At 37.3% G+C, this 23,903-nt stretch overlaps 1 protein-coding gene across 1 annotated transcript; it reads right to left on the bottom strand.

Moving 5' to 3' along the window:
- Nucleotides 1–16,342: 16,342 nt before the first annotated feature.
- Nucleotides 16,343–22,926, bottom strand: RTCA (RNA 3'-terminal phosphate cyclase). The gene is made up of 9 exons (XM_010006658.1): nucleotides 22,775–22,926; nucleotides 21,258–21,381; nucleotides 20,705–20,763; nucleotides 20,075–20,216; nucleotides 19,107–19,231; nucleotides 18,911–18,969; nucleotides 18,199–18,293; nucleotides 16,945–17,049; nucleotides 16,343–16,598 (listed from the first exon to the last, which is right to left on the bottom strand). The coding sequence occupies exons 1-9, from the start codon at nucleotides 22,891–22,893 to the stop codon at nucleotides 16,500–16,502; spliced, it is 927 nt and encodes a 308-aa protein (XP_010004960.1). The 5' UTR covers nucleotides 22,894–22,926; the 3' UTR covers nucleotides 16,343–16,499.
- Nucleotides 22,927–23,903: the final 977 nt, after the last annotated feature.

Below are 23,903 nucleotides of genomic sequence, written 5' to 3'. Positions count from 1 at the left end.
AATGACATTAAATGAATGCTTATCTTTAAAACCCTAGCATGGTCACTTTTTGGAGTGCTTGGAATACTATGTCAGCTCACAAAATTGCTTTTCACGTAACAAAATTAAAAATATTTCTTGTCTGGAAGATGTGCAGTAATTTTGAATATTGCTCCTTTGTGAGACCCTTCCAAGGAACTGAAATCAAGGTAAATGAGGACAGTTTTGAGGGGGGAAATGTTCTTTTCTGTTGAGTCATTGAAGTACTGAAGGGGAGTCCCCTTGGATTTGTTGCAGAGGGATTGTTGGACTTTTTGATTGCTGTTATGTTGTGTTAGCCTGTTCCTTTTGTGGTGTATACAATGAAGCAGGGAACAGCTGTGACAGTCAGGTTCAGAGCTGACTGAAGCAAAACTAGCCACCACAACTTCTCTTGTTTGTTGCAAAAAAAAAAATAAAAAATGGAAGCCTTCACTATGCTTTCCACAAGCTGCTTGAGAAAAAGAATTATGTAGGTTGTTCAGATTCTAGAGAGTCTAATGTTTTTGGTATGTTGAAATCTTGACCAGAGAGTGTTAAAGAAGAATGGGTGATGCCTTATTATATATCCTAAACTGCAAAATAAGAGTAATAATAAAAAAGGGTAGACAGTAGTAATAAAATGTGTGAGAGAGAAATATTGGGAACCTGACTGAATTGGTAGAACATTTTTTAAATCTCATAGAATTTTATAACAGATTGTTTACATAGGTATTGTTTCCACTGTTAATGACAAAAACTTAATTTCAAGGTAGCATTTTGTATGATTTATCAAGATGAATATGTGAAACAATAGACCAACAGCATGAAGCAGAGATGAAACAAGAGCTTCTTTTGTTGGAGCCTGTGAAGAGTGTGTAATCAGAGCTCAAGTCTATGACACTTGAAAAGAAAAACTGTCAGTTCTGAACCACAAGATTAACATCCCTGCCTGTACTTAATAGATGAATACCTCTTTTTAGTTGTACCTTTCCTGCAGTTGAGCTGTCAAGCACAGACATTTTGAAAGTATGTTTTTTTGAGTGTCTTAAAAGAGCCAACCTTGAGCTCCTGTTTTTCCATGGAAAGAAACAGAAGTCTACAGGCTAGATAATGTCATGTAGTACAGTGCATCTTTCTAGGTCACCCTTAGATGATGGGCCCTACGCAAGTTGTACAAAGCAGCACCTTACATTTCATATAATATGCTTGATCAATTTAATTCTTGATAATTTGATTTCCTAACTTTAGAGACACCATGGTTAGATTGAATTAAAACTGTAGATATTTTTTGGAAAAAATACTGAGCACAGGTTTAAAAGCCAAAGTATAAGAATGTAGTGCCTAACGTAGGCCTACTTTTCCATCCCATTTGATCTGTTTTGCAATTTGATGTTTGTAATCTGCAGATATGTCTAAATACTGCTGCCAGATTTATTTATTTTTTTAAATGCTTCTTGGAAGGGCAAAGTGTATTTCTGGACTGATTGTGGCCTTTCAGAATCCCTCACTTAGCAGGGGTTAGAGAGAACCCAGGGCCATTCTCTTCTCATAGGTGCACAGATAAAAAGACAAGGAGACATGGTCCAAAGGTGTGACAAGAAAGGTTCCAATTGTATGTGAGCAACAAATTCATGGTGGGGGTGATTCAGCACTCAAAAGCAGGTTCCTCTGCAGCTGGAGAACCTCTGTCCCTAAGGATTTTTCAGCTGGAAAAGACCCCGACCAACGTAATCTAACTAGAAAGCAGGTCTTTTGAGTTTTGACCGGGACATCAGACTTAAATATCTCCCATGGTTATCCTTGCCAACATTATTTGGTAACTAAGCATGACAGAGCCTTCCAAGAGATGCCGTTGCTAGTTTTGTAAGAAGCAATGTAATTCCCATACAAGATTGAATTAAAAATATTTAAATGGTTCAGTGCACTGGTCTTTGGCTATAAGCAGCAACCAAAGTTTCACAGGAGAATGTAAGAAACACCCCTGAAGACAGATTTAGGAACATCTGTTTTTACAGTATTGAGCTTTTTTGTTATCTGACACAGATTGGTTAAATGTTAGTCTGCAGGCATGAAACTTGGTCTCTCTTCCAAATCAGAGGCATTAGTCATAAGTCTAAATGCCCAATCATTTCATGGCTCCTTTTAAAGTGCTGTCCCAAATTGCTTCCTGTAGAAGAGAGTTGCATAGCTTAATTAGACACTTTGTAAGAAGTATTTCCTTTGATTGGTTAAAAATACTTCTTTTTGTCCCCTTGTTTTTTCATTACCATGTAGGAAGCGTAAAATTTTGACATCTTCCATTTTTCTACTAATGATTAATGTGTACAATTCTGTTTAACTCATAACTTTTTCTAAATGAAAAAAAATCACACTTTAAAGTGTTTGCATTTAGAAATGCTTTTCACAAGTCAATAATCACTGTAATTTTCTCAAAAACTTCTACTGTAATGTCACCTTTCATGGGCAGTGATCAGTTGTACTTTCTATTCCAAATGAAGCTCCATCTTTTTGTTACATTAAAGGAATTCTAATGTTTTTGTATTATTCTGCATCACATTCCTTGCAGATCCTAATATTTTGGAATATTACTGTCTTAAGCCAACAAAGTCTGATACAAAAATAAAATATTTCAACATTTCCAATCCCAATCTCCCATAGTGAGCCAAAAGGAAAGTCTGCTCCTTGCTGAAAAGTAATTTCTCACCCATCCACCCTTTTTCAGGTCCTGAGTCTAAATTGCTGTAGAGTCTTTCTCATATTTAGCCTAGTGCAACCAAGCTAGTGGTGCTGACCATCAGCACAATGACAGAGCCCTCTCTCCCACACTTGCATCAATTGAAAGTGTCTGTGAAACCAGCTACTCCTGATAGCTGGCCTTTTTTTAACCAGAGATGAACACTCAGCAGAGACCTTTACTGAGCTGAGAACAGTGATTGTTAATTGACTACTTAGTACCATGCACACTGAAGTATAATGGATTTAATAACTTCATCGAAATGGTCATTGTTCTGCATGTTGCACAGCAAAAATTTCCTGTTGGAAGCTGGAAGCAGTTAGCTTTTCACTGGAAGTCTTTGGTATTTATAAAGCCTGACCTGGATTTTCCAAGTAAGTTGACTGAAAAATATTTTCCATTTCCCTGAACATTTTGAAGTATATTTGATAACCACATTTGGGACTTCCTTTAGAGTATCCTCAATTGAAAAGTCTATTAAAGTAAACCTCTCTTCCCAGAAAGAGTTTAAGGTTGTCTTGACATTCTTTAAAATGTAGATACCTATACTGTATAAATAAATGAGAGTGGTCAGAGATTACACAGGATACAGGGTTCATCCCTTAGAAAGGAAGAGGTGATGATGAAGGGCTGTATCTCTCCTACCACAGCCCTGCAGTGCTTTGCAGCCACATACCTTTCCTTTTCAGATTATTGCAGATGGCATTGAGGAACAGCCATCCATAAATCATCAATGTAATCAGAAGCCAATTAAAATCAAGGTTTTCTCACTGTAGAAAGTTGTAAGAACTTTTGGTGTGGAGGAAGGTCAGTATATTCTGGTTTTAATTAATAAGCACTGAGTAAAAGAGAGAAGTTTTCACTTCTCTTTAGTATTAGTTATAGAAAACGCCACTTCTGCTCCACTCCTGTTTTAAAGGTCTCACTTGTACATCTGTTCTGGATTACCTGTTTTATGACCACATCAGCCACATCCCAAGTCTGGTCATGGACTCCAGTATGTGCTTCCCTATGTTACTGAGATAACACCTCATCAGTGCTTCCATCTCAGCAATGTCATTAACCAAGAGCCACACTGGGTGGAATGACAGGACGCTTGGTGCACAAGACAAACCCAGAGTTGTGAGCCGCATCAGGATGGTTCAGTGTTAACTGTCCCTGGACAAAGCCTGCAGTCTGGAGTCAGGTGCTTTCCATAAGGAACCTGGTGAGCAGATCTAACGCTGTAGATAAATGTGTGCTCTGAGTTACTTTCAGCAGATTTGCCATACAAGTGATGCATACTGGTATGTCAGCAGCTTCCCAGAATTGGTTTGAAACAGCAAGTTGGTTAAGAATGTATGTTGTTCCTGTCATCTTGTATTATCACCCACTTGCTCAACAGCCAAAAAAAATAAAATAGAAAAATCCCCAAAACTTTTTGTCAAAATCCATGAGTCAAGAACATAAATCTACAAATTGTTACTGTTTGTCTTCCTACTGTCTTCTCATAAAGAAACTACTTAGGAAATAATTTTTGCATGATAATTTAATGTCAGCTGGTTTAGACACATCTATGTAACATCAAAATTCATGTCAACCAACAGCTGTGCTTTTTTAGAGAAGCATAACTGTGCTGTGAACTGACAGCCATCCTCACCCCTGTTTAATCCCCTGACCTAAATTTGGGTGTTTGTCACCACTGCCAACACTATTACTATTTCTTTCTAAGATTAAAGGGGAAAATAATGTCTCTATCTGCATGCAGTTGTAAAGCTGTGCCAAGAGTAAGTTTTACTCTGTTAAATATTAACACTGTTCAAGTAAAAGTTGGTGCTGTTTATGATGGCCTTTTTTGATAGTAGGAGACATTATTTTCAATACTACAAATAGACGCAATTTAATTTGATGGACCTTTAATTTAACAAAGGTCTCCTTTCTGAGTGGTTTAGTTGCAATGGTATTGGCAAAGTAAGAAGTAACTAAGTTGATCCCTCATCTTTTTGCACCAGACATAAGTCACCCCAGAGGGGAAGATCCATTTATTTGTTTTTACAAATTGCCATGACACTCACATAAAGTGACAATCTGAACCAGAAAATAATGTATTTACAAAAACGCAATGCTTTTTAAAGGTGTCAGTAAATTCAGTGCACCTCATTAGCGTTTCAGTAAGTCTTCTCAGGACTGTGACTCAGCCTTATGCCACATGCAAGATATATGAGCGTAGTTATATGGGGTTGTAATTGCAAAACTGTTGTGGAGAGAAGGAGCTTGTGAAACAGTGGAAGGATTGTTTTAAAAGTCTCAAGAGTCATGGAGCACAGTGACCTAGGTTCTCAGAAAGTTTTCCAGCTGCTGCAAGCTTCCCTGCAAAAGTATTCCTCTTGATTTTGGCAAAAAAATCCTAAAAATTGCCACAAAAGCACACGTGATCCTAAGCTGAGATGCCTCCCCCCAGGCTTATAAATGAAATTTGTTTCTAAATCACTCTCATCCTGTTTTCATGCTGCTTTTTTTTTTTTTTTTTTAAGAGGCATTAAATATGTTCTGTATGCTTGGGAGTGTTAATGCTCAAGTGAAACAGCTGTGGTACAGCACACAAGCTGGGTGCTAGATTTTGTTCCAGAGAAGAAAAATGTGCTAAATTAGAACAGTACATGTGGCACTTTTGGACCTTCAAAAGATCTGTTAGCATGAAAATAAGAAGGTAGTTTTTTAGCCCTATTCTAGAGAAATTTAAAATACCATTATCATCAGTGATGTGCAGAAATGTTCAAAACAGCTATACATTTCAGTTATTACAGAATAGTAAGTGCAGTCAGGCAGTGCAACTAGGAACTAAGCAGGGATCCTGAAACCTACTTTTTGACTCAGTTTTTTCTATTATGCCTTTTAGCAATTGTTTTCACTTGTCTGTCTATCCTATATCTTGCCTTGTTACACTGTTTTATCTTACAGGCATATAGTGAAGCTCAGTCCATGTAAATTGCTTTGTAACTACTAGGAGAACGATGTTGAGGCTGAAGAGTGCTCTTCCTCATATGGTGGCAGTTTGAGTGTGGGATAGATAAAGCATATGTAAGAGTAAAATGCTGGGAAAGAAACGTCTCTAAAATTTGATTAAGTTTTCTTTAATATGTTTTGTTTCCGGACTTTTTGTGGATGTTGTATATCTTGGTTTAATTGGAGGTCACTCTTACATTTGTGTGAGAAAAGCCAGGCTTGTTCTTTTCCTGGATGAAGTTGGGAACTCTCAGGAGTCTCATGCAATTCATGCTGTGAAATTTCTATCAGAACTTCCTAGAGCTTCCAGTGCAGTCTTAGGCATACTCTGAGTAATACTCTGTCACCTAAACAAGGAGAACTAAAAGAAAAAAAGATATTTGCTGTCTATGCACCAATAGCTGTTGTTTTGTTAAGGACTGGGAGGTAGTTGCAACCTTCACAAGTCTCCAGATACAGAATGGGGGTCCATTTTTGCTAGAATGTTATTTGACTCCATGTTCATCTAGACTTTATTTTTTAGCTTGCTTGAACCAGGACTCCCAGATAATCCATGTCACCTACTCATTAAATCTCTCTTTTCCTAAGTTGGTTGAGCCAAGGGCTCTCCAGGAGGAGTGACTCAGGCATGGGGCTGGTCAGGTTCACATGAAAGTCCTGCTCCTCCAGTCTCTATGGGCTTAGCTGGCACCAGGAACTTAAGCATAAGCTCAAGCACAGCTACAGCATTATATATGTGAGCTTAATTTGCTTCAGTTTCATGTAGTTTAATGGACAAATTAATGCAAAAAACCCCAACAAACTCTGTAGGATGTCTCTCCTCTACTCATGCAGAATGAAGGTGAAAACCATATTCCAGTATTCTGTCTATGAATGCTATGAATGGCGATTTACTGCAGCTGTCTCTGCAGGCAGAGGCTGGTGCTGCATTCGTGGAAACTGAGCCTCTGTCCAGTTAAACCGTAGGAGGGGCTTCCAGATATGTCCTTGAGTGCTTTCTTCATCTCCAGTTGCTGTAGTTTGCAGGAAGTAAAATAGTTTTGCAGGGACCAAGGTTAGCTGGAGCCAGACTGTACTTCTAGTTCTGTAATTTAACAATAGTATGATCTTGTAATGCTTCTCTAAGTAGATGTGAATGTGAGAGGAGGGAGGAGAAGGGAAATAAGTGTAAATTTGGAGGCATGGTGAGGAAGTGCATGCAAAGCAGGAAGGAAATTAACTAGGAAGCAGAGCATAGAAAATAAAAATAGGAACAGAAAAGGAAATAAAAGTCAACAAGGAGTCAAAAAGACAAATTATTTTTTTTTAAATTTTCTTTGTCATAAGTTCCTGTTCCTGCTGCAACTGAGTGTGCAAGCTGGAGATGCTGATAGTCTGCAATGCAGAAAATTAGCATTGGGTTTCTCACTTCTTCACAGATTCATGTGCTACAGCCAGTGATACAGAGAAAATCAATAGTGATTAGGGAGAGAGAATGAGAAAGAAGGCGTAGATCAGTAGGGTAAGACTGTAATTTAAGTCTGTTGGGTATCAGAGATCTTGTAATATGTTATGAGTTTGTATGGAGAATTGTGAAATTTTTGCTGAGATTTCCTTATTTTCTGATGCTGAACGTTGACCTTATTTATCTTACAAATACAACTGGCAAATAGTGGCTCCTGGGAACAACCTGCCTGTGATGAACTGGAAACCTAAATGTCATGTATTCCTATGGTGAGCGATGCAGCTTCAAGGAAAAATGTTTAGATTGTGGTGGCTGGCTCTGAGACTTAAATTCCTGGGCAGTGGGAACCTGGGCTTTCCCCCCAGGTTCACTGTGCAGCCTGTGAGAAGGGGAACACAGAACCATCCAAATGCCTGATGATCACTGCTGAGACCTCTGCGGTACATTTGAGACTCGGTTCTTCCTGCAGGGATGTCCTTCTGTCCATTTGTGATGCTGTGGTGTGAGTATCCAGCAACCTTTTCATCAGAAGGACAGCAGTAGTCAGCAATCAGGACAAGAGGTGGCAGGGTTTCCATCTTTTCTCAATGTGTGAGTTAAAGCATCATTCAGGAAGTAAAAGATTCAAGTTTAACTTCTTCCTCTGCCTGGAAGGATTTAAATAGTTTTCCCTGCAAATTGAAGTAATGATTAGCTATCCAATTTGCTGTGAGAGAGAAGCTCTCCTCTTTTCCTGCACGGTAATTAGAGTGACTGAGGTGTTCATGTGGAAAGAGTTTCCATTGATTCTGTTTCAGGATCATTAAATAATCATTGGGTAAAGCACGTACCTGAATTCTGTCTAAATGTGGACTTTGGCTTGACTCTTGATTGACAAAGTGTTTGAATGATGCTTATTTTACAGAGTACATATTAAATAATAAACAGGATACAGGAATCTGGCTTCCAGTCAGAGGACATAAATCTTGTGGTCCTGGAGGTCACATCTTCTAAGACGGAAGCAAACAAATCTATCTAAAAGCACAGTTTCAAAATTATTTGTGCTGACTGACCAAAATATGGTAAAAGCAAATTAGTTCAACTTCACATTGACCTTTTCTCTCTCACACTGGTTATCATTGATTCAGTTACCTTAATTCCCTTCTGTAAGTACAAGGGGTTAATATATAAAACATTTTTATTTAGTAATTCTTGTATTACTTTTTGGACTATATTAACCCATTCTAAGTATTCTATTTCCATATTACTACTTGAATTTTTCTTCAGCTGTGCAGGTAAAAAAACTTAATAAAAAAAAAAAAGAAAAAAGCAAGGAAATCTTAAATATGTCCTCAGCTTCAGAGGAGTTGAACACACAACACTGCAACAATTGTAAACTTCAGTGGGAGCAGAAGTTGCCACTTCTGGAAATAAGACTTTGTCCAGGTATGTAAGCATTCTTTAGTTCACCTAAGAGCAGGCCCTGTCCTATTGAAAGATGTAAAATTCTAAATCAGTTAGTTGCTTTTAACATTTTGTTCCAACAGTTTGAAAACTTTTTTCCAGTTGTAATTAATAAGGTGAAAGAAATTGGCACATTTGAATGTTTTCATCAATCAGCTGCACAGGTCTTTTCCTAGCTCTCCAGCAAAAGCAGCAGCTTAGACCGATCTTGTGGATTTTTTTAAATTGTTCCAATTTCAGCACTGAAAAACAGAGACAAAAAAATACAGAATTAAAGAGTTATTGTCAAAGGCTTTTGAGACCAGAGACCTTTACGTTTTGGAATGGAATGAGAAAAAAAGTAGTTAGTGGTACTATTAAGAATGTTTTAGATGAGAAGTCAGTTGTGTGTAGCAAAATTACTGGTGAAGTTTGAAGTCTAGAGCTATGATGTTGGAGGTAATAAAAAGATGAAAGGTTTTAATGGGTAGAAGGCTTAAGATTTGCTGGGCTTTATGGAATGTAATTAACTTTTAAGTCTTATTTTGAGCTCATACAGTTCAGCTTAACTCACAGAGTCTTCCTTTAAAGTTTTACATCTGATAATTCGATTATGAAAATGAACTCTCCCACATAGAAGAGAATGCTAGCAATTTTGTTTTGATAAGATATTTATATAGCACCACCAAATCACTTAAACATAAGGGGGCAATGTGCTTATCCTCATTTCTGATGACAAGCCCACTAAGGTTTGTCAGCATGTGTTGATAATCCCTGTTCAGTTGAGGTCAGTGCTTTCCAGTGCTACTTCAGATAAAGTGCTTTGATTTACATGGATATCCTGTGATTTTTAGTTGCTATAAATTGAGAATCTTCCTTTATGCTCAGATCTTAGAATGGTACTGACAGAAGACCTAACTTTTGATTTATCCTTGATCAGGGAGAAAGGAAAAATCTCTAAGGAATCTTGGGAAAGAGGGCTAGGGAAGAGAGGAGTAACTTTTGTAAAAAGCAATGTAATTGTTAAATTTGCTCAGCTGAAAGTGAGTGAGCATAATTCATTGGCTATGGAGTGCTCAACAGAAAGCCATCACAGCAAAATATAATTCAAAATCAGAGTAGTCTGTGGCCAAGCATGGGGGGAATGGTGGTAGAATAAAAATGAAGTGCTGTTTAGGCTCACTGTATGCTCTCCCCTCCTTTCTTTGCCAAATGCTGTAATCTGGTAATCTTTATGATTACTTCATTTACGCATCTAGCCCAAATTCCACCTTCAGTTATACAAATGTAAATTCCCTTAGTTTTCCTTTTCTCATATTATAAGGAAAGAGTTGCTGTTGCGTTATAACAGCAAAGTCTTGACCACTGGTTCTTAAATATAGTGTACTGGAATTTGTGTTAGTCTGCACAGCTTTTTTGCATAAAACCCTATTCTCATAAAAAGCAAATGTTTCATTTGTCACCTTTTTAAAATGGAAGGTAATATCATTATAGGAAGCAAGGGTGACTTTTTTCAGATGCTACAAACAATAAAGGCTAAGAAATGGTCTCCTGGCACATTCCTGGATTACAAGAGTCCCATAAACTTTGGGTCAGCTTGAGTTGTATAGACTAGAACAGTGCAGTGCATGTAAAATTATCTGTTATAGAGAGGTTTCCATGTGGAAAAATCATTATATCCTTTCACAAATTATATTTTTATACAGGAATCATTCATCTGGTAATGGAAGTCTTAAGTGACTAGACAAATATATTTGGAAAGAAAGATAAATAATTCTAGATGTTTTCTGAGCTAATAAGATTTATTATTTTTATGGATCTTTGAAAACTCCCATGCTGTGGCAAAATTTGTCTAAAATGTCATCCTAAAATGTTAAGAAAAATATTCTGTAATTATTTGAAAGTGAGATTTTCAAAGCTTGTTACAGCATATGTCCTGTCATTACAGGATTATAGTATTAGATTTGGGAAGCATTGGGGAAAAAGCCTCCAGGGCAGAGAAGAGACTGTGAAACACCTAAAAGGCAGCTGAGTGGTGCAAAACCTCAAGATCACATAATCTGTAGTATGTGCTTCCCCCTATGCACTCTCCATAAGAGCTTTTAGCTTTTAACTGAACTTATCAGTAGGTTTCCTAAGCCATGAAGTTTAGTCTTCAATGCACTAGAAAATCTGGGATTAAAGAAAAATTCTGGTTCTGCCTCCATTTGTACAGGACTATGTTCCTACTCTTTCCACCTCAGTCTTCACAGGATTTTCTGCAGTCAAAAAATAGAGAAGCACGTTACACTTGACCTATCTTACTCGATTTTTAGATATTGATATTACTTCCTATTCTGTGCAATCACCAACAGATTGAATCTCTGTGTTTGCATGCACTTGTTTTTAATTCAAGTAGATGTAGTTCTAATTTTTAGAAAACTTCTCTGTTGTTTCCATTGTCAATAATTTATTTTGGCATTTTTTCCCCTATATGCACCTTTGTTAGGTATAGTGTTTTATCTAACCTGTGGCTCATTTTAACAATGTCAGTTATGAATAACCTGTGCTGGAATATTCTAGAGAATTCTTCTGCAGTATGTATGATCATTAGTTGCCACACAAGGCATTCAGAATCATAGGATAATTGAGGTATGAAGGGATCACAGGAGGGCTCTGGTCTATTCCATGCAGGGTCAGCCATGAGCTCAGGCAAGGATGGTCAGGGCTTTGTCTCTCCTCTCAGCTTGCCCTCACTGCCCCTCACCTCCCTGCCCCACACCAGCATGAAGGGCCTGACTCTGCCTCCTCCATCACCTCCTTGCAGGCATTGGCCAATTGCTGGTGGGTGCCCAAATGCGTCCCCTCCCCAGGCTGAGCAAGCCCCCTCCCCTCAGTCTCTCCTCACCAGGGCTCCAGCCCCAGACCAACTTAACCACTGGTGTCTTTCCTGTATGGAGGGGCCCAAAACTGGATGTGGTATTCTCAACATGCTCTAAAAAAACAGTAAAGGTTTTACTAATATTTTAGTGACCAGAATGAGATGCATAGGCTCAGAAGAGGAACAGTTACCAGCTGAGGTGGATTTAAGGGCATAAGAAGAGAAAAGGTTCAAAGGTTCTCTTTTTGAGAGTAACAGAGTTCAGTCAGAACCAGAGAGCAGTATTTCCTGAGGAACATTTTGTAACTGGCTGCATGTAATGCTCTTACTATTTGTCTTGAAACTTCAGACCGCACATATCTCAGTGCAGTGCCTTTCTCTGATCATCACATTAATCCAAACACAATTCTCTCTCGTGGAAGTACACCAGGGACACATGGTTTGAGAGGATTAATCCCATTTCCTTGGTACATAGAACTCGTGAGTCATCACCACTACTTGTTTGAGCAGTATTAAATGTAAGCATCTTAGTTGTATCTGTACACCCACACTGAAGTTTTTATATAAGATTCAAATGTGCCTGATTAACATAAGAAAACCCAGTGCATATTTGTAGAGCAGGTGCAAGCTATGTCTCATCTCTTCCTGAACAAAAGGTTAATACCTTCCCACAAGTGACTTAATCCAACCTTATTGCTAAAATGATGTGATTGTAAATGGATATAAATTAAAGTTTAAAAGCTTCAAGTAATGCATTATAATAATTAGTTAATATTCAAAAAGGACAGGAAGTTTTTAAAAAAAAAGTTACACCACTAACTACCAACAAGAAATTTAAACACATGGCATTAAGACTTATGCTGTAAAATTTAAGCTTAAGTAAACACAGCATGTACAATATAAGAGTGTGATGTAACAAGAACTGCAGCTCGTGTTTTGACTTGTAGATCTAAAATCTAAGTGAATTGAAAGTAAATGTAAACCCAGAGGAGTTAAGTTTTATGATGCAGAACTCCCTTGAAAAGGGAAAATAGCACCTTAGGAGAATTCAAATTATCCTAGTAGTTTCAAATGAATTTTATTAATTTTATTGCCTCAGTTAAAATTTGTTCAGGTGCACATGTAATGAAGAGTAATTAATTATTCTATATAGAGAAAGAACAGGAATTATGTTACACATTTCCTGGTAACAGGTCACCATGAGGTGACAGGACGCGATTTGGGCCTGGGTGAGAAAATTCTGTGTGTATGCATAAGTGTGAGTGTGTGTGAGTGTAGCAGAGAGTAAAAATTGTTTTGGAAGTGTAATCCTATTGAAGAGTAAAATCTGCTGAGGATGTCTCCCATATAGAGATTTTCTAACCCTCAAGGAGAAAAAGGTTGCATGTAGAGCCTGATCAAATCAGCACCAGGTTCCTTCAATCCAGGAAGCACTATGGGATGGCATAAGGGGACAGCCATTACAATGACAAAAGGGAGCAAGGACAGGCCAGCACACCAGCCTCCTCTTCCAGCTGGTGGTGACCCCAGTGGTCATCTCACAAGAAGGGGCTGGACATTTGAATGGGTCTGCAAGGAAGCTACCAAGGACTGCCAATGATTAATGACCAGCTGCTCTTTTTAAAATGCTTATGCAGAGCGAGTAGATGCAGTGACAACTGTCAGTATTGCTGACCTGCTGGTATTGTGTATTTACTAAGAGGAGGCTTTTTTTTTCTGGTAACCTGGGGTTTTTAATCTTTGTTAAATCATAGAATCATTTTGGTTGGAAAAGACCTTTAACATCATCGAGTCCAACATGTTGGCTGAGCATTTATATGCTTTTGTATGTCTGCCTGGAAGACAGGAATTACATTTCCATTTTTCAATGGCCATTTTTTGTTCAACATAATTTTGTTGATTGAAAAAAAAAAAAATCCCTAGAAAAAAACCCTGCACATTTTTAAATTCTTTCCAAGAGAAATTTTTAGTTAGAAAGACCTGATTTCAGGAAATGTTGGATAAAGCTAGAAATTCTAACATGAGACAGTTCTCTTGAGGTTTCACTAGGTCTTCATTTTTGCTGCAATTGGTCCAAGACAATCTTGGGCATTGTGAATGTAGGAAAAATTTCTGTAGCACTGCAGGTAACATCTCAAGTGTGCAAACTGGTATGTTTTTTTCAGAAACAAATAAAAGCTATGAAAAAAAAAAAACTATGAAAAGGAAATCCAGCCAGGCTTTGAGACCAGATATAAAATCACACTGAAGCATACCTACTTCTCATACATAATGCAGTCTATGTATGTGCAGAAATATATAGAAATCTTCCTAAATTTAGAAGATTTAATTTAGCTGTGCTTTTATTCATGAAGATCTCTTAACATGACAGGAGCTGGTTATGCTGATTTATTTAGCCTTCAAACCATCTGGGCATTAACATCTAAGTATACTAACAGGCCACAAAAACTCTATTAGGCAAGAAAGTGGGTCAGTCTTACTTGATAGTTGAAGTGAAGCAGTGATTACAGGGCAAGAAGACCAAGTGAGAAAGACACTTGCTAAAGATTTTAAAACCTAAAGGAAAGACGTTAGCTCTGCATTGTAATTTATAAAGATGTACACAATGTTGGCTTATTTTGAATAACAGTGCAGAGAATATAAATTTTATTATCTCTCAAGGAACATAATTTTACAAATGTTGGATTGCATAGTAAAAAGTAAATTTAATTGCTTGTACTCTGTGAAAGTTGATTGATTGAATATTGGTAAAAAGATACTAAGTTACAGATAATTCAATAATTGAACTTCAAAGGTAACAAAAAGGAATACATTAATTATGTAGGTTACCACAGTATTCAATATATTTTTTATTAATTTCCAGCAAGGATAATTAACTGTTTGTAGTTTTTTTGTTTGTTTGTTTTACCATCTAAATGTAGGGCTTTATGAAGCTTCCTTGTTCTCAGCTGCCAGAGCAACCTGAGTATTTCCCACATATCAGAAATTTTCTTCTGCCATGTTTTCTTCTGAAGAAATAATGAAGGTATATTGCTAAAATCACCTTCCCAATGTTTTCTGTAGCAAGAAGTAACTTCCAATTAAGAAGCAATCCCTCAGCTTAAGAAACAAGCAAGCAAAAAGACCCCCACAAAACCTAAACAAAGAGCTTAATGCTTTTGCCTGCTCACACTAAGAGCTTAGCAACTCCCAGAACTGATTAAGTTGCCCGGGAAAAAATGTAAAATGTCTATTTTTCTAATTTTCAAAACTTAGCTGGACAAGGCTCTAATCAATCTCATATAATTTCTAAATTAGTGGTTCTTGGATCAGGAGGTTGAATTAAATTACACCCAGCCATCCCTTCAGCAAGAATCTCTCCATTAGAAGTTTAATTAGTCAAGTATGTATTTTTATTTAATTGTGGAAACAAGTAGCCATTCGAATGTACTTTAAAAGAGCTTGTTTTCTTAATCACAGACAACAACTCTTTGGAGGCTTTCCTTCAATATTTAAAAAGCAACCCGAAACATTCAGTTTTTCCAAGAGGAAACCTTGAAAAACACAGCAGCTCAGAGGGGTAATTGGGACCGGTGCCCTTCAGGGGCAGCGGAGCCATCAGTGTTAAGAACGAACTTCAGCGGGTGAATGCTGCCCCCTTCAGACCCTTCCCAGAAAAAGAATTACTGTTCAGTCAGAAATCAGTAACGCGTCACTCTTTTGCACTAGTTTTTGGGCAGGGAGAGGGGAAGAACCCGAAGTAGAAAGATTTAGTTAAGCAAATAGTTGGTGAACGTTTTTGTATAATAGCGAAGGATTATTTTTGTGTTAGAAATGCAGAGTCGTGCAGTTGTCTTAATGAATAAGACAAACGATACTGCAAGTTACATCTTTAGCTGTTGAGTTCAGTCATCACAAATGAGGAAAATAAGATCTTAGAGCAAAAGGTGCAAACTGGGCTGTGGAAAACCTCAAAATCAATTCAGGGCTCCAGAGTGCATTTATATAGTTTTGGTTAAGTTATTCCAACTCTATGATTCAGTTTTTCATATGCAAAAAAATTATGCCCTCTCCTTTAATCTTCCTTTTACTTTCGAAGCTTTTATAGCACCATCAAGGCCAGATTGGCAGAAGGTCTTCCTTACTTAATCCACAGATGGGGGATAATACAACTGTATGTATGTCTATGCAGTGCTCGGTGTACAGACATGTATATACGTATGTGTTCAACAGCTCCCTCATCTCAGCTGAAACTAAGTACTCCCTATAAAAAGAATAAACAGCTTGGTGAAAATGTAGACCCAGTAAGCTAACAGGGACACTTGTAGGTAGAAAATCCAATAATAAAATAAAGCTGATATTTTGTCTTTGGAATGTAATGTGGTTCGTTGTTTTAGCTTGCCTGAGAAGGTTTTTAAAATAGATTAAAAGGGAAGATTTAAAATAAGATTATTTTATGCATTGAGTGTTCTTCCTATCGGGAGAAAAACAATATATGTTCTGAAAAGTTACTTCGTATCCATCTCCCACTAACACAGCGGGCTGAGATAACAGAAAAGATAAATACCAAGCTTTCATATGGTGATACTGCTTTATTTCCTCACACACAATTTAAGCAAAAATGGCTAAAGCACAGCAATACAGATTTGATGGTCCACGTCATTTTGTACACCTCAGAACGTAAAGGTTCCCCAAAAAATAAAGCTTACATTTTTTTTCCCTGTTAAAATTTTCAAAACAGAAGTAGTTACTTTCTACTTTGAATCTGAATTGTCAAAGCTTCCAATGAAGCTCTCAGATACATACAGTGTATACTATTTGCTGTGCTGTCTGTACTCATTTTGTTGCTAATAGTAAAAAGAAAAAAATAATAATTTTCTATGTTTCACATTCTCAGCACACCAAGGAAAACCGCAGCATCACCCTTGAAGTTCAATCACTCAGATGTGAGAGAAGGCTCCTCCTGTTCACATGCGTTTTATACATCTGTTGAAATGTAGTGCAATACATCACTGAGGTATGTTGAGTTTTGCTTTTGTCAGCTTGCTGCTTGTTCTTTTGGGTTTTTTTAAACCCTATAAGTTTGGGTTTATCATCCCCATTCCTTGGCACTCAATGATGTAGGTATCTTTAGTGGGATCTTCCTCTTCCAATTTTGTCACCGTAAATTTGGCCTAAAACAGGATTAAAAATAGATCACTAAGCTACAGCATACGTAAGTTTAAATATTCCCTATCTAATGCCCAATAAACAAATTGCCATGCATTTATGTGTATTACAGCTTTGACTGATTTAATTAAAAACTATTTAAATAAAGGTGGTAAAAGTAACTAACCATTCCAAAGGCATTTAACTCTGAAGTACGTTCACTTTCTACAGGTAAATGCCTATATAAACATTGTAGCAATTATTTTATCAATGCTTGTCCTCCATAATCTAGTTTAGTTCACAATGCTTGCTAAACTGTACATTGCCTGGATGAAAACCAGTAGGTAAAACCTCCCAAACTTTTGGACTGACCTTTGTTAGCTGTTCTGCAAAGTGTATAGCTGTTTGAGTATGAAGTGTAATTGGTCCACTCTTCACTCTAGACACTCCCTTTGCAAGTGCCATGAAAATGATCAACTGAAAGGGAGGGAAAGGTAATTGTTAAGTAACTCTTCAAATCCTACGAATATTGATTAAGAAAAAAAAAGAAAAGAAAAACATCTGTAGATGTAAAAATGTTTCCATCCAGATGTAAAAATGTGCCAAGTTTCATAAAGGTTCATGCTGCTGAGTCTTATGCAGGATCCAAGGCTCAAGAAGCTTGGAAATTACTACTGTAAAGCCTATTACAGAAGGTCTGCTTCTTTTTCTCAGTGGAGTTTGCCACTGAATTCCTGTTACTACATTTAATTTTGCGCTTCTTCACCATCCTGCCCTGAAATTCCCCAAAGTCATGTCAGATTCCAGACTGGTAGATTACCTTTATGTTAATTCTAACACTTTCTAATCACATATTCACTAGACAGATATTAAAAATCTAATTTGATTTACAAATATCACCATGATGTGCAAGTACTCTGTGAGGCGTGACATAAATCCGAGCAGTTTCCATATACACTGCATCCAGCTGTGGCATGTTTCCACCAATTTTACTGTGCATGCTTTGGAAAAAGTAGAATGACTACAAGACCTAAATACTTCATATTATACTACATAATAGTAATGTGTGTCCAGGTGTTTACACCTAAGAGGTAATGTCATCCTATCTAGAACAGCCCAAGATTCTTATTAGGCTGCGTTACTGAAAATAAGATAGTGGAGGGGCTTTGTTCTCAAATGAAACTATGTAAGCAAGACAAACAGAAACACCTCCTAGATATTACGTTCTCTAATAGTTTCACTGAGTATAATTCTTAATATATAACCAGGGGCTATTTTTACTCTGCTACATGGAGTGCCAAACAGAAGAAAATTCCTACCTTTTTCTTCCATATCTACTAAGATTTACCAGAAGGGAAAATTTAAGTACAAAGACAGCTAGGACCATCTGTGGTTCCTACGAACTGCATGCAATTTGCTAATTCTAGTGAAGTTGTGACCATACCTGGAAACTTCCTAAGACTTCTAATTATCAAAAATTATGTAAAGCCATGCCTACCTATGGATATACCATGTAACTTTGAAATCTACATTCTTTTCATGCTCAGATTTATATTCTCCACAAGCAATACATTCATTCATGTTCTTGCCACTTTGACCTCATGTAAACACATACAAGAGCCTTACTTGGTCTTGCAGAGAATCATCAACAGTTCCACCATGTTTAAGGTTTCTGAGCAGCATCTCAGCTGCTTCAATGCCAACCTTGTCTGCATTCTTTCCTAACAGAGGAATCCAGGAGATTAGGATGCTACCAATTATTAAACATTTATAAATATAGAAGGAAAAAAAATCAAGACATTATCAACTTTTTAAACCTTATTTCCATGCTCTTCCCTCAAATGTCTGCTTTAAAAACCCCATATTATGATGCCAAATAGTTCATACTTCCTAAACAGTGAAAAGAAAGTAGCTCCACTTAAAGAAACATTTTATTCAAACCATTTAAAACCAAATAACTTCTATTGCTTTTATTCTAGATACACGTCTAGATTTACTGTTGAACAAAAACTTCATAGGTAAACCAGAGACTGTATGTTCTTAAACTGCAGAAGCATTTTCAACTCAGTGATCCTTAACAATCCATTCTGATAAAAAGTGAATTGAAAATTTTGTGCTTTTTCTCACTATGCAGAAGCAACCTAGTACAAAGTGTAAGATTCCATTTACTGCATTTAGAATCTGCTCATTTCCACTGTCCTTTGTAACTAAACAGCATCCATTTAAAAAATGCAACACTCGAAGCATCAGATCTTTGAACAGATGATACTTCAGCTTCCTGTTTGTTAATAGTTCATTAAGTTTATTCTGAAAGGGGTATACTTCATTAAACCCTTACCTCTCTTGCCAAGTGATGACCCAGCTAACAAACAACCTGTTGAAGTCTCTGCAACAACACTAAACAGAAAAAAATAGAACCAATATTAAGAACAAAATCACCCACATTATACTGTATTTATCAGATTGGTAACCAAGGTGTAACTAATCAACCAGCAATGTTACAAGTATCAATAGAAAGTATGGGCTCATCTTACATTATTCCACTTCCAGTCCCAAAGGCTTGATCATCAGGTTCTCGAACAGGCTGAATGTTGATGTAAAGATCTCTGATCTCCTTCCTGATGCATCTCACTGCTGCTGCTGACATTTCTTTTGCCAGCTAACAACACAAGGGATAAAAACATTGATTAAATTACATGACTAATTTTTTCCTCATGTCTAATTATTACAGTGAATGCCTGAATTACAGAGGGTACTTTATTAACTAGAAAAAAAAAGGATTATTATAATACCCCTACAAGCAAGCACTGAAGATCATCTCTTCTGAGATTTTTCCCACAAAATTAAGGTAACATTAAATGCTGAACAAATTATGTTTCTAGTGATGTATGTAAAAGCTTCAGTATTGATTGAAGTTCAAGAACTTTTCTCCATTCATAGTAAGAAAGATTTTATTTTAGCCTCTATTATCTCAAGACATTAGATAGTAAAAAAAACCACCTCACAATTAATATGTACAGGATAGATTAATATCCTATAAGATATATAAAATTACAATTTTAAATCACAGGCAGGTGGGGGCAAGATGAAGCTTATGCCATCTTTGTGACCCAGTCATTGCCAATATTCATAGGTTTGAAGATTTTGCGACCAAAACCAGCAGTCCACAGCTCTTCAAAAAGTAACTCAGTTTCTCCACTTCCTCACTCTACTAATTCCTAGCCTGTGTGTGAGAAGGAGCCATTCATATGAAGCATAGCAAGGACACCATTTTAATTTCCTGTTTTAGCTGCTATCATATTGCTGTGCAATCCATGCATTTTTGAAATGTCCAAAATTATATTTTACAGCCTGAATAATGGAAACCATTGAATAAGGCTAGTTAGTTTGTATGTGAAAGACTGTGGAATACAGGAAGAGCAGAGGTATGATAAGCAGATTACATGCAATTTTGTTTAGATACATGAAGTTGGGAACTACCAGGGCTATTATCAGCACTTACTTTTATAGGCAGTGCTCCAGCAACAAATGCTCTTCCATATATCTTTGTCACTGTGCCACGATCTGTTAAGTTTATTGGGCTCAGCTCTTTGACTGGTGACATCTGGACTACAACTTCACCACCTCCCTGAGGATAGTAGCCCCTATGTAGAAACAGTAATCAGATATAATTAAATGCAAAGATCACAGGGAAACCAAGAAATGTGCCTTCATATATTTCATTATACATATTTATGTTCTCTGTTACTTTACATATGAATTTTCTTGATGTGTGCCTTAGAAATCTTTACAATAGAATGAGGTTCTCTAAAAGTATTACCTCACAATACACATCTTATTAACTACCTAACAAGAACATAACTGGCACCTCAGAAAAACTGCCTGTTCAGCATGTGATTCCCCCCTCAGGGTTAAACCACAGGAAATATTTAACACCAGCTGAAGACTCAGCAATGAAAAAAGACAGGAAAGCACAATATCACATTAATCCTATGATGACAATAGACATGGGCAGCTAATGCAGCTTAGCTCAGTTCTTAGAAATTCATCCCTCAACTTAAGGGCATCTTGAGCCTCCGTGCTCAAACACTGGATCAGTAACGGCTGCCTCGGCCACGTCTCCGTAACTCACCTCTTTTTTATGTCACAATTAAATGTAAAATTGAACTTTTCAACTACTGGCTTGAAAACCTGCAAAAGAAGCATATATAAAAACACAGAGTGAATCTATTTCACATTTATAATTTCCTACTATTTTACACAGTCTTAAAAAAAAAAAAAAGTTAAATGCAAAAGGCCAGTTACATCATAAAACAAAGATAGCCAGTCTCATCCATACAGTGTGTACTTAACATTCTTCACACTTTCGTTCTGAATGACACTTGGGTAAAAGGATTTTCTTATGGAAAGAGGAAGAAAAATTCTTAACAATTCACAGCACTTCTAGAATAAATAATATATTTTAAGTGAAATTTTCTTTAGTGATTACAAACAGAGTAGTTGCTCTTTCAAGGAATTCCATGAAACACTGGTTGCCCCCTACACACAGTACACTAATAGTGTTACATTCCCATACCTAATTCCATAATTACAAACAAACTTGGAATAAGAGCAACAGAAGTACAGTAGTTACATTGCATGTAAATGCATGAAAGATGCACCAAGCCAAATAAATTTTTCCCTACCATGACTGTGTAGTCTATCTGAGGAGCCATCTCAGCATTAGTCCCACCTTTTAAATGAAGTTCTGATGGAGAAGCAGCAAACAGCACACAGGGCATTGCTACCTGCATCAGTAGACACACACTCCTAAAAGCAACGATAAGATACTAAAATGTTGTGCAGTTATAATCCATAGAATCACTACATACCAAAGGCAAATGACTTTTCAAAGCATGTAAGTATTTGAACATTATCTATAAAGAAAATGTCTTTTAAAAAATAATAATATAAAACTTCATGTCTTTAGCAAGCCTAAATGCAAAGGTTTTTGTTTCACAATAATTGCATCTTTAATATTCTTGTTTGAAGTAGTAATGTAGCTTACTTGTATAGTGATGGGACTGTGGAAACTGCAGGTTTAGCTACCAAATAAGAGCAGAAAAGGCTTAGGTAGCAATATTAACCTTTCAATGCTGTTGAGTAACAAAAAATATTTTAAAAAATACAAAAATTTCTTAGAAGCTGGTCAGCACACATAAACATGTGCCTGTTAGATACAAGATTCCTCTATCACTGAATCTCTCCATATTTCACAGTTAATGAAAAACTTCCAAATTAAATTTACCAAAGGTAAGTTTGATCAGCAAAACAAAAGTTATCTCACAGGGGTTTCAAACATAAATTTGAATTGTGAAAAGAGTAATAACCACTGCACTGAATAAAACGTGTTTGTTTTCTTAAATAACTTCCAAATGTTTCTGAACCATAAAGTTCCTTTTTTTTTTTTGGCTTGTGCTTAGTTACTAATTCTGCTGCACTATTGCTTACTCAAACTTTTTTTAGTTGAGTAAAAGGCACTATCTTGGTTGTTTATACTATTGCAGCTCTGAAGAATATTCCTCTTAACTTAAAGCAAACCTTATCTTGTGCCTAACCTGATTCGTGCTTCCAAACAACTGTTTACACCAGCCTTCCATTGCTAAACCCATTTACTTGCCTTTGCAACAGATTCCAAGAACAAAGGACACAACACAGAAGTATAGAAGGAACACAGGCTCAAAGAACCATGGATTGAATATGTTCCCAGTTCCAAAAGACTAGTGTCCCATATGCTACCATTACACCCGTAAGTAAAATCTTAAAATTTTCTGTATTACATGAGAAGGATTATTTCAAATCTCATGAATGTGAGATACTTATCTGATTTGATGCATTTGATCTCATATGTGGTATACTAATATAAGAAAATAATGTCTAAATTTTTAAACACATGGGCAGTTGTTTTTTGCTTAACATTAATTAAGTGTTCAACTTGCATATCAATTGTAATTTTGAAACTACTGAATTTGCATGTACTTATTCATACATTGCTGCCTACACTAACAGTTCTTTGGTCACAGGTACCTGTCTCAGGCAGCACATATTTTGGCTCATTACCCATGTTTTTGTGGGTTTTTTCTCTGCTTGTTTATGGTAATTTTGAAGTTACGAAAAGCATATAGAAGCAGCTACAGGTCAGTCATTTTCCACAAAGACATACCCTGCTGTTTTTGTATCTGCTATGTGGGTTCCACCTTTGATCTTCCCAGGCGTGAAGGTTATTTCTGTTGAGCCAATTTCTCCACCTTCCAGCTTCCCCTCACATAGACTTCGAACCATCTCCAATCCAGACAGATGTTGAGGCCTTGGAGTGACAATAGGAAGTTAAAGATATGTGCAAGTAGACTACATTCTCACGTTACATTAAAATAAAGCTGCTGAGGGACTTTTTAGGATGTTGGGAAGTGGTAGGACTAGGGAGAATGGATGAAAACTAGAAGTGGGTAGATTCAGATTAGGCATTAGGAAGAAGTTCTTCACCATGAGCGTGGTGAGACACTGGAACAGGTTGCCCAGAGAGGTGGTGGAAGCCACATCCCTGGAAGTTTGCAAGGCCAGGTTGGATGGGCCTCTGAGCAACCTGGTCTAGTGGGAGGTCTCCCTGGCCATGGCAGGGGAGTTGGAACTAGATGATTTTTAAGGTCCCTTCCAACCCTAACAATTCTATGATTCTATGAATACTAAACACCAGCAAATACCTATTACTATTGCAAATTTCAGATCAAACAAGGATCAGAGATTTTATCTAGTTCCTACAGTACTTCTCCTGAGTTCATATGAGCCAAAGGAATAGAAGTCAGGCCATTCTGGAATTTGCAGGATTCTGGTGTTTTCCATTAGAATAAGTCCAGACATTAGAGATGCAGGAGCAGCCGCTTGTCCTAACACGATAAATGCTTGAACAAAACAGTGGGAGAATGGTGGCAAGAGCAAACTGGAGCCAAGCCAATAACCAGCTGCCAGAGCCCCTAGAGAGCCAACAGTTTTGCTGTTTATCTGTCATGCTGTGCTTGCATTTGTTTGTTTGAGTAATTTAAACAGGAAAGACACGAACTACTCATAACACTTTACATTTGGTGAACCACGTTTTGCTGAGGCATTACATGACTTCAGCTGCGTTTCGTGTTTCACACCATGTAACCTCCTTAACGCCTCTGAAAGCATTTCTAGAGGGTCTGTAAGTCCGCGGGGCCCGGCAGGTGCGAGCGGGGCAGCCGGAGGGGCCGGGCCGGGGGGGGAGCTGCGCTGCGGGAGGGGCCCCGGGGCTGCGCCGCCTCCTCCGGAGGCCG

This window comes from Chaetura pelagica, unplaced genomic scaffold (assembly GCF_000747805.2).
Source record: "Chaetura pelagica isolate M959 unplaced genomic scaffold, ChaPel_1.0 scaffold69, whole genome shotgun sequence".
In the NCBI taxonomy this organism is placed as follows: Eukaryota; Metazoa; Chordata; class Aves; order Apodiformes; family Apodidae; genus Chaetura; species Chaetura pelagica.
This window is presented reverse-complemented; position numbering and strand designations above follow the sequence as displayed.